A 14,594-nucleotide genomic window follows, 5' to 3' on the forward strand; every position below is an offset into this window, starting at 1 on the left:
GCCTTTGCACCATCAATACCAGTAAACTTTCAGCAGCAGCTGTGGGCTGATAAATAAGATTCTATTTCTCCCTCCTCCCCTCACCCTTAAAGGTATCTTTTTCTTTTGCCTCATGCTATATACAGTCTTTTCAGTTTAGTGTAGACTGAGTTTAATTTTCATCATGTGTAGGAAAAAAACTGAAGTGCACAAATCTCATATGCCTCTTTCCAAACTATGTTTCCTCCAAAATGTGAGATCAGTAGCTAAAATAAAACAGTGTAGTTTTCTGTGCTGTCAAAGCCAGGACAACCAAAATTCCCAGGTTATGGCAGCTTTGAGTTCTTGCTGTTAACGCAGCTTGCTCTCTATTTTACAATACTTATCAGACAGCAAGATCACACTCATCTACATAAGTAACATGAGTAAAAATAAAAAAAAAAATTACAAAAAAATGACCAGTTTACAGAAGTCCTTGGAAACACTACATAGGACCAACATGCACATAGCCTCTAAAACAACTGATTCCTCTGTTACCTGACTTCTGTGGCAACTCATGTCTAAAACATTGATTTTCCTGCCCAACTGCTTGTTTGAGCATGAAAAGAGGGTGTTTAATATTGAAAACAGTCTATTTTGGCTGAAATGTTGACAGATGCCTACGGGCTGAGAAGTCAAAATAATTTCTATACACATTACAAGATGATATATAAAATCCTGTTCTCTAATATGAAGATTTAAATGTTTTGATGTGGTGCTTTCAAACTTCAGAATACATGATTCTGCCTTTAAGGTCTAGCCAGAGAATTAAGATATTGAATCCTCAAATCAAGAAATAATGCCATGTTCCTCTCAAACACATCCTTATATAAAACACTAAACCAAAGCAATTGCTAACTTCAAACAATTTAGTCTATGTCACCCAGAAGATATACAGCTGTAATAATTACATCAATAGGTTCCTTGTTAAGTAAAAAAAAATAAATAAGAGGTTTATTTCACCTTCACATGGTGTCTTTCTCATGCAGACCTCAGATTTCCACATTTGTATCCCTTTAAAGGATTTGATATGCAGGGAAAGAAGAAAGGATGATGGTAAAAATTTCAATTTAGCGTTACTAAAGGCTGCCATATTCGATACTATACAACATATTATTCCATACCTTTTACTGATGTATTAGGTGGAGGTCCTTCCATTCTCAAGTTCCACGGAGGATCACCTTGATTAGCAAAGTCCCTCATTTTCAGATAGCTAATTGTAAGTCGGATGATGGATGCCTTGTCAAGCTGGCTGGTAATGGCTGCAGGCAGTGGCAACAACTTTGCCAACTCATAGAATTCAAAATTCTCCTTTCCCCGGCGAGAGCGAGCAGCATCTCGGGACTTCTCCTTCCTCAAAGCTTGTAAACTGAAAGAAAATATACAAAGTAGGACATTCATCAATATTAGCGTTCTGTCACATTTAACCAATTTGCTTTTTCACTGCTGGTCTTCTGTACAAATTACTACATTTACAAAATGCTGCTGTGTATGGATGTACAGACTTCAGGATATATTTAATGGTACTCCAGTCTTTTAATGATTAAAACTAATGATAATATTTGAGTTTCAGTGGTAGCCAACATATTGACTACTCCTAACTCATTTCAGCCACTTTCTTTTTAGCCTGCCCTTCCTTTCTCTGCTGCCAGCTGCAAGAAAAGATTCCCAAGAATGCTGTGTATGTGGAGTTTATCTGCCTAGATGTCATTGCTTCTCCTGACTCATTGTACCCAATTTTGTCTAAATTTGTGCCAAACTCTGACTCTTGGGAAAAGGAGGTTAAAAGTAGATGACTGAAGTGTGTGCCACCTCTGGCAGGGGTTGCGGTGCAGCCAAGATGACCAAACAGGTTGTACAGTGACCTCTTAGCCACAGAAGTTTAAGTCTGGTGAAATGATGTAAACCTTCCTTAATTTCATTAAGCTGCTCTTTTTGAGTGGTTCAGCTGTCCCTGCTGTGGGAACAGCAACCTTTGTCAGCGGGGGAAGCAAGCAGTTAACACAGTTATGTGCTTCACATGTCTGATTGTAATTCACTACCACATACATGCCAGCCTGACAACTTTTTGGACAGAAAGGACCTCCTGCATTACATTGAACAGGTGGAAATCCAAAGACATTCATTTAGTCCTATTGCATCACTTGCTACCACCCATACGCAACACCTAAAGGTAACTTGGATTTTACTCCTGGCCTATTTGTTTAATATGTGTATAACTGCTGAATGCACTTTTTTTTTTTTAACTAACTTTTTTTGTTGCATGGTTTGGGACAAAGAAATGTACAATACTTCCCGAAAGATTAGGAGTCAATGTGTAGATAATACAAAGAAAGATATCAATTTTTTTTTTTTTTTTTTTTTTTTTTTTGAGACAGAGCATTCAACTCGGGATATGATAAGCTTGAACAGACCTCTGTCTCAGTGCACAGTGTTTGGTGCTGATGCTGAGGGTGGGTGTCTACCAATCAGTGTAAGGTGAGTAGAAATTGTTCTTATTCATCACAAATCCCTTTGCTTCATTTGTTTACTTATTAATTTGATGAAGTTGCAGCCACGATTCCATTAACTAGTCATTGGTTTACAACAGAGCTGGAATTCAAACAATGTATAACAGAACAGCAAACGCTTCTCATAAGCTTCCACAGCCCTTCCTGAAACCCTGGATTTTGCCAACAAAAAAATCATAACAGCCAGATATACAAAAGCACTCTGGCATGTGAAGTAGATCAGTAGAATTTAGGCACACATATCAAATACCATGATTCTGAGACCTCTGCTTAACTATCTTTCTAATTGGGAAATAATTTAAACTTCAGTGTCTCTTATTTTAATATTCTTACCCAGCTGCATTTTTCTGCCTGTCTGTGCCACCTCAGAATTGAAAGAGCAGATCAGCTGGGCCCTTAAAACACAAATTAAATCCCTCCATCACACTTCTCTGAGAATGCTTAACAAATTATATTCCCTACACAATTCTATACTAATAGCAATCATATCTAAAAATACAGCCTGGCTAAGAAATAGGGATGGTGAGATAAAGGTACGGGAGGAAATGGCACATCCTTACCCATAGGTAAGGAACCTACTGAATCCCACAATAAAGTACATACTTGTCTTTATGAACTCTATATAGACAGCTAGCAGCTAGATTTGTAAGTTATATTCCAGGAGAAAAGTACCTGAAAAATAAAATTTCACAATGCTTGTTGAGGATGCATCTCTGTTGGATTTCATACCTTCATAGATGTGTAAAATCCCTCAAAAGGTGCATTAAATATAACTGATAGAAATATTTTATGTATATAGAGAAACCTGGAAGCACAGCTCTGTGAGGTGTGAACCGTCTAATTAATTTCAGTGCAGTAAGGTACCCTAATACAAGCTAAATACCCACAACAGTAAGATAAGGAAGAGCAGGTAAGTTTCTCTGCCCAATTGCTTGCAAGTGAAAGGTCATTTTCAGGGCCCAAGGGATGGCCTTTACTACGTGCCATCACACTTTTTTCTCCAGAAGCTAAGGTTGAGGACCTCAAGTCCCCAAATCAAGTTTGAAGAATCCAGAAGAGCTGAGATTCTAGATCTGTTATGAAAGTCTGCACCAAGTGGTTCACACCTTCTTTCCAAAGCAATTGATTATGCTTATGGAAAATTCTTATGGAAGAAGGGGGCTTTTTGGGGATCCCTAGTAAAACAAATCAGAAACATTACAGATCCCAGCAATTTTTGAAATTGAAGAAAAGTCAGAAATTGAATGGTGATAGAATATTCCTTAGCAACACCAAAGACTGAATCCACAGTTTACAAGTCCTGTATAGGGTTCAGGAGATTGCTGAAATTGAGTAAAATATTGCAGTAGAAAAATATGTAATACTTTACTGTATTATTAACAATTTACAATGGCGGTCAGTTAAGCTGAAAAGCGAGGCTACCTGTGCAAGTAAACAGCATCCTTTGAAAGCCACCTATGTGTATTCAACCTTTTACAATAAAAAACAGTCCCGAAGTACAAGGGATGGGAAGCTGATATAATAGACATACAAAAGAAACTCCTGAGAAATAATATTATCAATAACATGTTTTTCCTCCCAGTCATTTGTGGAAGCTTCACCAAGTGACTCAGGTCAAGGAGTTTGTAGCTTGTAGCACTTTCCTCTTGGCATCAGTGCATTAAGCTAAATTTACAAACAGTATCTGTTGAAATGTGCACAGAAGTCCTAACTTCTACTCTACATAATTCCACTAGGGAAACACTCTTATAGTGTTGGACACTACAGTTATGCTGGTACGATGGGTCCTTAATTTAGAAGCAGCGATTTCCTCAGTAGGATGCAGGAATTCCCTAGATATGGCCTAAACGTCACTGTTAATACTCTCTGGCACCTGTGATTCTGATAGGCAAAATCAGCTTCATCATCAGATGCTAACAGAACAAAGTGCTGGCACTGATAATCCCAAGAGGATGCTAGAAAAGAGAGCTGTGAAGCTCACAACAGAAAGCAGTGGTGTTGGCACAGGAGCAAAACACATCTTACGTTCTGTCACACGGCATTGGGATTAGAGTTGATTCTTGGTAGGTTTAATTAACTTACTAGGGTATCGGGCTACAAATACCCACATGGTGTCCTGCTAATGAGAAAAACAAAAATGTGGGAAACTATACCCATGTTTACTAAGTGGATTTCAAAAACATTCAGAAAGCACCAAGAAAGCAAGCACCACACATGTGAGAGCTCTCACATGATAGAGAAGGTCCTCCAACAGACAAGCAAATGTACATATGCTATCCATAGTACCAACAAGAAAGTAATAGTGGGAAGTATACCCAAGGGATACAAATATTCCTCCCTCTGCCTTCTGTGGAGAAAGGGAAGGAGCTCAGATAATTTGATCAGAGTGCATCACCGTACGATATCAGATGATGTCATCATCAATAGCAAAACTTCATGCGTTCCCTTAAGAACATACTTCTCAAAGAATTTCCATATACTGAGTCCACTAAAGAAGACTAAGAGGTTTCCAGCTGCTAGCTCCTGATAATTCAGAGATGCAGTACCATATAAACAGGATATTTAATGGCTAGTAAAGTAATGCTATTTTAGATAGCAGGCTTCTAAAATATATATTATTTTTCCTTTTAGGGGCTTTCCAGATGGACTGATACAAAAGGGGTCTGGTTTTTACAGATGAAAGGGTACAATAAATATTACCATACAATTTTAAAATGGTGTACACAACATTTCTAAAGTAGATTTTCTATTGAAAACACAGCAGATGCAGAAGACATGATAATATGGTGTTGCATAAAAGTTTTATTGGTACTCATAACTCACTTGTGATTTCATTGTGCTTGTGGTCATTCCAAGCATAACCTGCTTCATATTTTATTTCACATCATTTAATATATTTTATATTCATAAGCATATACATGCATCCATATCTGTGTGCACACCCACAAGCTCCACATGTCTGACAGATCATCATCTGTCACTTTAAAGATGGAACAATCACAGCTCCTAATTTTTGCAGAGTATAATGGCAATCAAACATATTACAGCATATCAACAGATGTACTGACCTATTAGCGATGATTTTTTAGCATATCAGTACCTCGCTTCTGTGTCTTGGTTTGGGCAGTAAAAATCAGTGAAATAAATTAATTCCATGAGTTTGCGTTTTGAATGAAAACAGGGGAACGGTCATGGTTACAAATAAATATTTCTATCTGCAATTTCAAAATATAGCTTGGAAGTAGATATATCACAGAGTTGCCTGCCCAGTGTTAGAAAGGCAGCTTGCATTTACATTTCACCTATGCTGTTCCCTTAAGCCTGACACAGGCAATCCCCCCGCCAAGCAAGGCTTCTCAGAAATGTCGGTCTCTCCCTGCTCAGCCCCACGTAACAGCGCCGGCAGGGTTTTACAGTACCCTTGCTGTACTTGTCATAAATAGAGGTTGGACTGGGGACGATGGCCATAAAACAAGGTTTGAGGGACAGACGGGCTGCTGAGCTCCAGCTATAATGGCTCCAGCCAACAGACAGCTTGTCTGCAGTGTGCCGTCATAGTTTTTGCTCATTTTCATTAACTACAAGCAGAGAAGTATGGCAAACTCTCACAAAGGATGCACAGTATTTTTGATAATTCTATTGAAATCCTTCCTGCTTTCAGGAGAAACTTCACAAATGCAACAGTATACCAGAACAGAGCACTTTTTCTTGTAATACTAAACAATATCACACTTGTTAATTCAGCTGTTATCAACCACTAGTGAATTTCTTAAGCCTCTAACAACAATATGGATTAGTAGCAGCAAAACCAGATACAGTACAAAAATAACAACAATATCTAATAATGTTTACAACAAGCTTTATAGAGAATGAAGCAATATGCCTGGTGTATTTTTATATTAGTCTAGTCTTTTAAATTCAAGGATCAAAAGGTCCACTTTAAATGTTATCCAACTCTCCAAAGAACGCAGTCAGATGGATGTTATATCCATTTCACAGAAAAGAAATCAAATATATGGAAAGGATGTGCAACATTAGAGCACACAATGAATCTGTGACAAAAAAAAAAAAAAAAAAAAAAAAAAAGAGTACGGGAGCTAAGTGATCCAACCCTATCAACCTCCTGAAAGAGACTTTCAATTATGTATGTCCTTCTGTGCATATTGTTTTCCAATACAAATAACAGAAGAATGCTTACTTGCCATTGACTTTAGTTGTAGTATTACATACAGAAATAAATTTATGCTGCTCCTGAGTCCACAGGTGTGCATTTGGGCAAATCTGTATGAGATATGCTAGAAAGATCCTCTTATCTTGTTCTTACCTTGTTGTGTATTAATATGACATAACATAGTATTGTCATACTTTGGACATTTTTATATTTCAATCAACTTTAGATCCCTTCCCTTTTTTAAATAACCTCTTTACTTAATTTCTATATTTATATCAACACCATGTAGTGGATTAATGTGATAATTTAACTAATATGAATGTTTGCAGATTCTGATCTATTGTAGGACTAATCTCTTATCTGTTCCCTCACTTAGCAAAAATTCTTGAGGAGAATCTTTCCTGGGGCTTCAGGCTGACCAGTGCAAACAATGAGGGACGTTTGAGGGACGTTAAGCCCATTTGTAATAATGGATACATAGAAAAGCTGACTCTTAATGCCTGCGCGATTCATTAAGATAATGTCCAAGGCCACTGGTAGGTGCCCACCCATAGGCCATGTTCTGGACTATAAAAATCTGTTTTCATCTCACTGATCTCACAGGACAATTACACTTAATTAGAAGTTCAAAGAATGGAATAGCATCAATATAGAAATGACCCAATTATTTTGAATATTTATTTATTTTGCTTCTATGTGACTCTTACATCTGAGGATCTTTTCCAAAGTGTTTGTTAATAGTGACATCTCAAAAACAGTGTTCAATTCAAGTGGATAATCATCTGAACAACAGCACACTCCAAAAAAAGAATTATACTGGGGGAAAGATGGAGGAAGTAAAGCGGAGTAACCTGTACTACGTGATTGCACATATTACAGTTGACAAGTCCAGTCTAGCCAGTCAGGCAGCACCACTGGCGGCAGCAGGAGCCTAAAGCCTCCTATCATCAAGGGTTCTTCTTATTGTTTTGTTTTTCTAAATGTTATGCTCTAGAGACCTCAAAAATATGCAAGAAACTGGATATTTTTTCAGTATAGCAGGTACAAGTTGAGTCTAAAAGAATGAAGCAAGAGAGGTGATGTTCCTGTATATGTGAAATAAAAGAATAAAAAAATCCTCTTCAACTCCCTAAAACTCAAATAGTTCTGAAAAACTGATACTGAAAGTATGTTAAGTTGTTTACCTCCCATTTCTACACAGTATTTTGCTATGTTTGGGCATTTTTTTCCTTTTGAGACAAGTTTTTGAATTGATGTTTTCTCCCTTTCTTTGCCTGTCTTTTTTACTGCTGTCCTACTCACAGACTTCTTTTTCACACAGATTGTTTCTGAACTGAGAGTACAAGAACTTAAAGACTAATAAAAAACAGTTATGCTGTTTGAAAGAGAGGAGTACTTTTGTGAGGGTAAAACCTCCAAAAAAAGAGGAAAGGAGAATCAAAAGCCACATTAAATTTTACCTTCTTCTTTCTTTTTCAAGTACATCTGAGAAGTCAGATGGCAGATTTTCATGGATTTTTCTACTTGTTTGCTTAGGAGATCCGAACATTGCTCAGTCTCACTATTTATCAATTAATCTAGCATGCAGCCTCAAAGGAAAAAGGTCGACCTGTATTAAAAATTCATCCATCAAAAATTCATCAAAGACTTCAGCATTTTAACTCATGAACCTTTGAACGCTTGCATACCTGTCAGATCTGTGGTCATGGTTAACTGGAATCTATAGTTACTACAGTATCTATACTGGCTCTGACATGAGCCGCAAGAGGAGGCTTTCAGGTGAAAGTGCAGTACATAACCTAGCGAGCCACACTGCTTCCTCAGACTGTTCTTTTCATCGGGCCGGGGACACCTGACATCTGACTACCTTCAAAGTCGGTCAAATCAGACCCTTTCAATGAGCAAACAGTTTTCAGGGGCATTCATTTTTGCCACGCCATAAATATCACCATTATTATGGGGCAAAATTTTGCCACAAACGTAAACAAAACCATTAGCTGACATAATCATCAATGGTGTAGTCCACAAATTGAAGCCGTTTAATGCTGTCTAAGAAAAATTAATGTTTTCAGAAGACTTTCTTTAATGCGTGAAGAAAGCTGTACAGTATATGCTGGAAGTTAAAGCTGGAACCTTCAAGTTCAAGGTAAAAACTCTGCTGCTTAACTAATGCACTGCTCATAGCTGTCATCATTAATTTATGTTAGCCTCTGTAAACATCAAGAGTATAATAGGCCAATTTCACAACTAAATATAGATGCACATTTTGCCCTTATATAAATGGCAGATTGCTGCTGTAGATCATCGCTGCAGCAACACGTCAGTAAAGATGCACTGTTTGATGGTCTGATGCTCACACAATATATAAAACCAGTTGTAATGGTTGTTTGGAAGCAAAGTGTAACATAGCAGCAAAATTTCATTTGTTCCACAAACTCAGGATATATTAAGCTTGGCTGACAAAGACTGTTTGATGTGCTAAATCAGTTTGACCTTCATTTTTGCTTTATATTTCTCATTTAACACATGAAATGACCATTATTTTTTTACTATATAGGAAAATACCACAGAACAGGTTTCTATTAAAAAGCCTCTTTTCCTTGTAGATAGCAAAAATACATTTTGCAAATGTGCTTTAACAATTATTGTAAAAATAATGTGCAACTTATGAAGAAAAAATAATAACTATATTATACCCAAGCCTTTTGTTATATCAGTGAGACTTGAGATTGCTTTGTTAGGCTTTGCTGTTTGACAGAAGAGCTTTCTTTTATTTTATTTTCAGTATGTAAATGTGGTTTAAGGAAGAGGTTTGTGTCTGCCTGAACTAATCATTAAATTGAATATTTTATCGCCAATAAGCACCTTTGTTGCAACTTTTAAATGACAGGATTTACTTCCGAATCGAGTCATTAGAACATCATAATAGAAGCCTGGCAGGTTTTTAAGGATTAAAAACTCGTCATCCTACACAATCTTTTAAAACTAATGTACACTTTGATACAGCAACAATTAAGTGAGCTGTGGTGCACTCGTTCAGACCCAAACTCTGCAACCAGAACACCAGTGTTTTGATCTTTTCTTCCTCCTGTGTTGAACGAAGCAATTGCCAGCCTCATGATAATAAAGAAACTGCAGTTTTATCAAGCAATTTTGCAGCACCCAATAAACAGCACTTTACCTTGGAGCAACTTGTACATTTCACACCTTAAATTTCTATTTACCAAATCAGCTAATCACTTCACAATTGAACTTCTCAGAACAAAAAATTATCAATTAAAGTGGTTGAAACTCCTGCAAATTATCATTTAGGAATGAAGTAATTGCTTTCATCAGGGCAGAAAAGCCCGCCAGAACAGAAATGTCACTTCAGATTAGTGTTCTCACTCCTGAAGCTATGGATGACACAGCTGATATAAGACTAAATGCCAAGACCAATCAATTGCTTTTGTGGCTCTGTTCTGAGCTGCTGTAAAAGGGGCCATTTTCTAGGATCTACTCTTCATTATAGTAAATGCTATCTCCTTGGTAACATAATTCCATTTCTCATAAATTCCGTCTGAGAGCATTGTCCTAACAATGGATGTTTGTGGAAAAGAATGCTGTTGGTTTAATGCAAAGAAATTAAGTGTGAACGGCTGTCAAAGTACTATAGTTTGCTTGTTCTTAAACATAAATTGAAGTCTTTACATTAAAAACAGAATACTTTGGCGGAAATGAATGTTCTGAACAAGTGTAATATATTGCATTTGGAAGTGCTGTGTTTGAGAGTTTAGACTTTTTTTCTTTTTCTTTTTCTTTCTTTTTTTTTTTTTTTTTTTGTATACCTATGTTCTGTCTATAGTGGGCACACTTGTCCCTAGCAGAGATTTGTCAGTTTAAGAGAGAGTAGATAAACACTCCACTTATTTCACAGCAGTGCAGTTAGGAAATGTGAAACTGCAGAAGAAAACACAGTCTCATTATCATATGACATGCTATTTGTTAGCAGACTCATCTGTGTATAAAAGCCTTCTTTGAACTGAGCCCTTACTGGAAATATCTGTATTTCAATTTGTATTGTTCAGCTTCCTAAAATACTAAGAATCTGAGTTATGGTCTCCAATTAAAAGGATATCTGAGAAGCTAATTTGGTGGAACAGCAGCAATTTCCTGCACTGCTCTCCTCATGACTGAAGTTTAGAAACAAATTCAAGATTACAGATTTTCATTCAAAACAGGATGAAAAGTATTCCTCCCTCAATGAGCATAAGCAATTCCAATTAACAATAACAAGAGTTATGTGACAGGAGAATATATTACCGAATATGTAAAGAAGTAATTTATTCAGCATTAAGATGAAAAGTGCAATTTTACTATAGTATTTCAATGGGTAACCAAAGAAATAGCACAGGTATACTGTTGCCAGATCGTGACTACATCCCTGAATGCTAGCAACCACACAAATATATCAAAACCTGCACCCATTATGTGACATGGGGAAAACAAGAGGACAAGAGAGGTGTAAAGTCACAGCATGCTGCATCTACCTGCTTGAAGTAAACATGGTACTTTAAATTACCAAGCCCAGGTTCTCTAAATATGCTGTCTCATATAACATATTAATATGGTATACAGCATACAGCAGTTTAGATAAGAGCTTTACACTTTGGACTAAGTAGCAGTTACTACATAAATAAATCACTCCAAAATGAACAAATAGAATCCAAATTTCTGATTATACTCCTTTTGTGAGTACTGTATTTAAGAAAGAACACTTCAGATTAGGGGATTCTAATCTGGTTTTGAATTAATATTTTAAAGAATGAGTGGACAGCTGCTATTTTCCTCACCTATGTCAGACCTATTGCAGAATTTTTTGCTGGAATGTTTATACCGGCTATGGCCATTATTTTCCATAACATTATTTTACAGTAGTAGCTCTGGTGCATGCAGCTACAGAGGTAAAAAAAAAAAAAAAAAAAAAAAGTTTTGTTGTTATAAAAGCTTTGTGTACGCAAGGTAGTTTTTCTATACAATGAAGTTTTACTACTGCCAAAAGTCCTAAGAGCACAGTGTTGCATTCAGACACCTCGTGTTTGCTCTTTACAGGTGACCTAAATAGGGATTTTGTTAGAGTTGGCTATGCTCTCTGTAACTATCCACTCCAATTCAGTTCCCAGAGCCAGGAAAAAAAGGCAAGAATTCCAACCTCTCTCTTTCAGTGCTGCCACATAAATAATCTCTTGGTGCTGTGCTCTCAATTACTATAATACCAGGACCCATTCTGAAGAAAATAACATGCTTTATCTCCCTACTCACTCTTACAATTATCATCCTCATCATCTCCTAATTCTCTCCTTCCCATCTAAAAGTTATGCTTACACTGGTGGGTCTATGCCAAGCATATATGCGTGTTGTAGTTTCCAAGCCTACCATGGAAGTCTTGTCAAGACCATTTCTGAAGCAGCATTGAAGAAATATAGGATACACTGGCACCACAACCCAAAGGAGTTACTGCAGTTTACAGAGACACAACTGAGCTATCTTAAAACTGACAACAATATAACTTCAGGAGGATAGACAATGACCTACACAACCAACATCAGCTCTGAGCCCTTGCATGTTTTTTGCTGCCTGTGATAAAACCTGTACCTATAGAGGTCACGCTGCATTGATACTCAAGATACCCAGTTTAAAGATACCTCCAGCACATTTGAAAAACAAAAAGAAACATACAACAACCAGCATGGGTGATGGTGTAGCTACATCCGCTGAATGCTCAAAACCAAGCAGTGCAGGCAAAATTTTTCTTTTGCAGTCTTAGGAAGACTCTGCTGCCTGTGCAAGTCTCCAGAAGCTCACTGATAGATTTATTGCAGCTCATTCTTCCAGAAGCACAAGCTCCACTCTCCAAGGTGCAGCGTTAGCTGTTGAACCATTGCCTCAATAGAGTATGAAGGAGCCACAAGGCCTTTCACTTTCAGCTTGTTGGCTTGAACCCTGAGCAGGTTAGTGTAAATTAATTTCAGTAGAGCACAAGACAGCAAGGTTTTCACAAGCAGGTGTCTCTTTCACATACCACATATAAAGAAATAACTTTTATTACTGCTTACATATTCCAGGACAGGCTACATTCTCCACTGACTTCCCTGGCAGAAGGACTACATTTACTTTCTATTTAACCCTCTGGGACAAGTGGCAACTCTGTAACTGTCACGCAAACACTGATGAAGGGCAGAAGAAATTTGGGGGAAAATTCTGGCCAGAAAACAGTAATTCAAACAGAAAAAAAATGTGCACTTTTTAGGGCATCTGCTTTTTCAAGTCTAAAGCAATGGCTTAGACACCACTGGTAGTGTTATAGCAGTGTATGAAGCTTTAAGAAAAAGAAACAAAGCCAGACAAGCACATAGGGTTGGACACAGAACAAAGACTAAACAAAACAAAACAAAAAATAATCTCAAAACCAATTAAAAAATCTCAAAACCCCATCATTCTTCCACAGATCAGTACTAACATTCATTTTCCAAGGCTGGCTTTCTCCCTTCTACCTGTTTCTTAGTGGAATTAGGCTATACTTACATGTTTTTACTTCCCAAGGAACATTAAAGACTTGCCAAATACTATAGAATCTTACAATTAGTTTAGCAAGAGGGAACCCTTCCTGAAACTTTAAGCAGAAAGTCAATGCAACTATATGCATGTGTTTCCACTGGCACAAAACTAGCATTATAGTTTACAGGTTAGGAAAAAAAGCCTCATGAAGCACCCTGTTACCGTGCACAGTGCTCCACAAGTCTCTCCCCAGTTCTAATTACAAATTTTCAGGTTTTCTTGTTCATCAAAAGATAGTTTAAAAACAAAGTTAATCTTGCAGATTCAAACTAAGTAATCTTCATACTCTTAAAATAACCTCTTTGGATGGTATGAAACACATTAACGAGCCCGGAAATGCAAGAAACCCACAAAAAAACCATACTGTCCCCTTCCATTCCACCCTCCATTCCATTCATAATAAATGAATGAATAAAAGAAAACCTACATAAGGATTAAAGTGCCGAGTCCCCAGAGCAGTCAATTTTATATTTAAAATTTTATTAAAAAAAAACGCACTACCTGCATCATCATGGTTTAGTGTATTACAGTAGCACTGCATAAATGTAACAGGTTGATGGAAATTCTTCCTACTTTCAGTCTGTTACAAACTTCATTAAGAAATCACCTTTCAGTTGAAATTTTTCATGCGGGTTCTCAGCTGGTCCCCAAAATGAAATTTTATATGCAGATAGATAAAAATTCATTGAACCACTTTTTAGTTATATGGCTGTACGGATTTTAGGTGCATAAGACAAAGACATACAGGTCATATGAAAAAGACATAATATTGTTATATTTTCAGCAGTTTTGATACAGCAGGATAAAAGTGAAACCCACACTGATTACAGAAGGAAGAACTCCCTCCTTGTTCCATTTACAGATACCAGTAATGGCCACACACATTATTGGGCTCACATGTTTCCTGAAATGCTAAGAAGAGTCTATTGTCAGAGGTTTCGTACTCAACCCAGACCATGACTGCCTCACATAGTGGTAACTGCTGTGCTGGAGGTATGTCCCTGCATATTTTAGTTTTAAGGCACCTGTAGAATACTAAGATCTGATTTCTAAATAAGGTGTTCAGAAATGGTCTAGCCAAAACCAATTTTCCTTAGAAACCGATTTAATTAGTTGGAGTAGACCTGATGCTACAAGCATTTTATGTCCAAAGTAGTGATCCACCTAAACCTTTGCTTAAAACACACGCATCATAAATTACAATCCTAAAAATGTAAAAAGCAACACTTAACCGAAAGCCTCAAAGTTTTAACATTTCAGACATAAATCCCATGTCCTAAATAATGCTTACTTCCTTC

The 14,594-nt window shown here is 37.1% G+C and overlaps 1 protein-coding gene across 3 annotated transcripts in view; it reads right to left on the bottom strand.

Annotated features, from left to right (window-relative positions):
* NPAS3 (neuronal PAS domain protein 3) overlaps positions 1-14,594 on the bottom strand; it is a 622,181-nt gene that overhangs the window by 431,644 nt on the left and 175,943 nt on the right. For all 3 annotated transcript variants that reach the window (XM_080397022.1, XM_080397023.1, XM_080397024.1), the window contains one exon: positions 1,143-1,387. In XM_080397022.1, the coding sequence (XP_080253148.1) occupies positions 1,143-1,387 (245 nt within the window). The remainder of the gene's footprint in view (positions 1-1,142; positions 1,388-14,594) is intronic.

The sequence above is a fragment of the Falco punctatus genome (assembly GCF_963210335.1).
Source record: "Falco punctatus genome assembly, chromosome: 7".
In the NCBI taxonomy this organism is placed as follows: Eukaryota; Metazoa; Chordata; class Aves; order Falconiformes; family Falconidae; genus Falco; species Falco punctatus.